The following is a 1,710-nucleotide window of genomic DNA, read 5'->3' as shown; positions in this document are numbered from 1 at the left end:
TGTGTATCTAGATTCCTGCTGATGTTCCTGTTCGATACTGATGTGCTGGGTCACTGGTCCTTCGTATCTGTGCATCCTGGTATTGCGGATTGTATATGTTCTGTTGAGCCCCAGTATATGACAGCCGCTGCTGCAGCTGCAGCTAAGTCGCTTCAGTCGTGTCCGACTCTGTGTGACTCCACAGATGGCAGCCCACCAGACTCCCCCGTCCCTGGGATTCTCCAGGCAAGAACACTGGAGTGGGTTGCTGTTTCCTTCTCCAATGCAGGAAAGTGAATATGACAGCTAATATTTAAACACATACTTCAGCTGTGTACTTGCATCTTGGCCCACTGCCTATAAGGAGACTGTCCCTTTTCAAACAGCATGAATCTTCTCCTTAGTCTTTTCATGGCTGCCTTCATCTCCTGGTTCCTCAGGGTGTAGATCAGGGGGTTCAGGACAGGAATGATGACAGTGAGGTTGATGGAGACAGCTCTGTCCATGGGGAGGGCGGAGAAGGGCCGGGCGTAGACGTAGATGCAGGGCACAAAGTGAAGGGTGACCACCGTGATGTGGGCGGTGCAGGTGGAGATGGCTTTCCCCCTGCCCTCCCCGGCCTGAGACCTTATTAGTAATAATATGACCATGTATGATACAAGGAGGAAGATGAACCACAGGGTGGTGAGCAGTCCGCTGTTGGAAATCATCAGGAGCTCCAGAGAGGAGGTGTCTGTGCAGGCGAGTGTGAGCACCTGGGGGACGTCACAGTAGAAAGTGTCCAGGATGTTGGGTCCACAGAAGGGGAGGGGGAGCAGCAGGGAGATCTGCACGATGGAGTGGATGAAGCCCCCCACCCAGGAGGCCACTATCAACCCAATGCACCGCCCCCGACTCATGATGGTCACGTAGTGCAGGGGCTTGGAGATGGCCACATACCGATCCAGCGCCATCAGTGACAAAGAAAATACATCCACCCCTCCAATAAGATGAAAGAAAAACATCTGGGTGAAGCAGCCATTGAAGGAGATGACCTTTCTCTGGGCCAGAAGGTCCACCAGGACCTTGGGGGCTGTGATGGAGGAGAAGCAGATGTCGGCAACAGATAAATTCCGGAGCAAAAAGTACATGGGGGTGTGAAGGCGAGAGTCCCAGGTCACCGTGACCATGATGAGGAGGTTTCCCAGCAGAGTGGTGACGTACACGAAAAGGAGGAAGAGAAACAGGACCACGCTCAGTTCTTGATTCTGGGTCAGGCCGAGGAAAATAAATTCTTTCACCCGTGTGCCATTTCCCAGCTCCATGGACGCATCCTCTTTTTGTCTGTATTCTGAAGTCTACTTCGTATGGCAGTGCTCAGGTATTCATTTTATTTTCTTCTGTGAATGCAATTCAGGTATTCCTCAGGTGGCTGCAGTGTTTGCAACGTGTCTAATTGTCCAATTTTTAAGATTGCAATCCGTTTGGTGATTCAATCAAATTATCATATAAGAAGTCATTCAGTTAATTGTTTTCCCATAAAACTGTTTTTGAAAAGAAAAAGCATTTGTGTTAAGTAGGGACTTTTAATTTACACCCAATTTTATTTAATATGCTTTTGTTTTAAAATATTGTTATCATTTTAAATTTCACACCAATTAATTTTTCATTAGATGTTCTCTTTTTTATTTGTATCATGTTTTTGTTTTTTGCTTTTTAAAAAGCTTTTTATTTTATATTGGCATATAGCCA

At 47.0% G+C, this 1,710-nt stretch overlaps 1 protein-coding gene across 1 annotated transcript; it reads right to left on the bottom strand.

The window, feature by feature from the left end:
• Positions 1 to 305: 305 nt before the first annotated feature.
• LOC101111905 (olfactory receptor 4D10-like) lies at positions 306 to 1,283 on the bottom strand. Its single transcript, XM_004016834.5, has one exon. It carries the CDS (start codon positions 1,281 to 1,283, stop codon positions 306 to 308), a length of 978 nt encoding a protein of 325 aa, XP_004016883.3.
• Between the last annotated feature and the right edge of the window lie 427 nt (positions 1,284 to 1,710).

The sequence above is a fragment of the Ovis aries genome, chromosome 15 (genome assembly GCF_016772045.2).
Source record: "Ovis aries strain OAR_USU_Benz2616 breed Rambouillet chromosome 15, ARS-UI_Ramb_v3.0, whole genome shotgun sequence".
In the NCBI taxonomy this organism is placed as follows: Eukaryota; Metazoa; Chordata; class Mammalia; order Artiodactyla; family Bovidae; genus Ovis; species Ovis aries.
The sequence above is the reverse complement of the archived record's forward strand: the minus strand, read 5'-3'. Positions and strand labels throughout refer to the sequence as shown.

Bases quoted from the DNA above. Each gene is read 5' to 3' on its own strand.
- LOC101111905 (XM_004016834.5), bottom strand. From the start codon at position 1,283: ATGGAGCTGGGAAATGGCACACGGGTGAAAGAATTTATTTTCCTCGGC.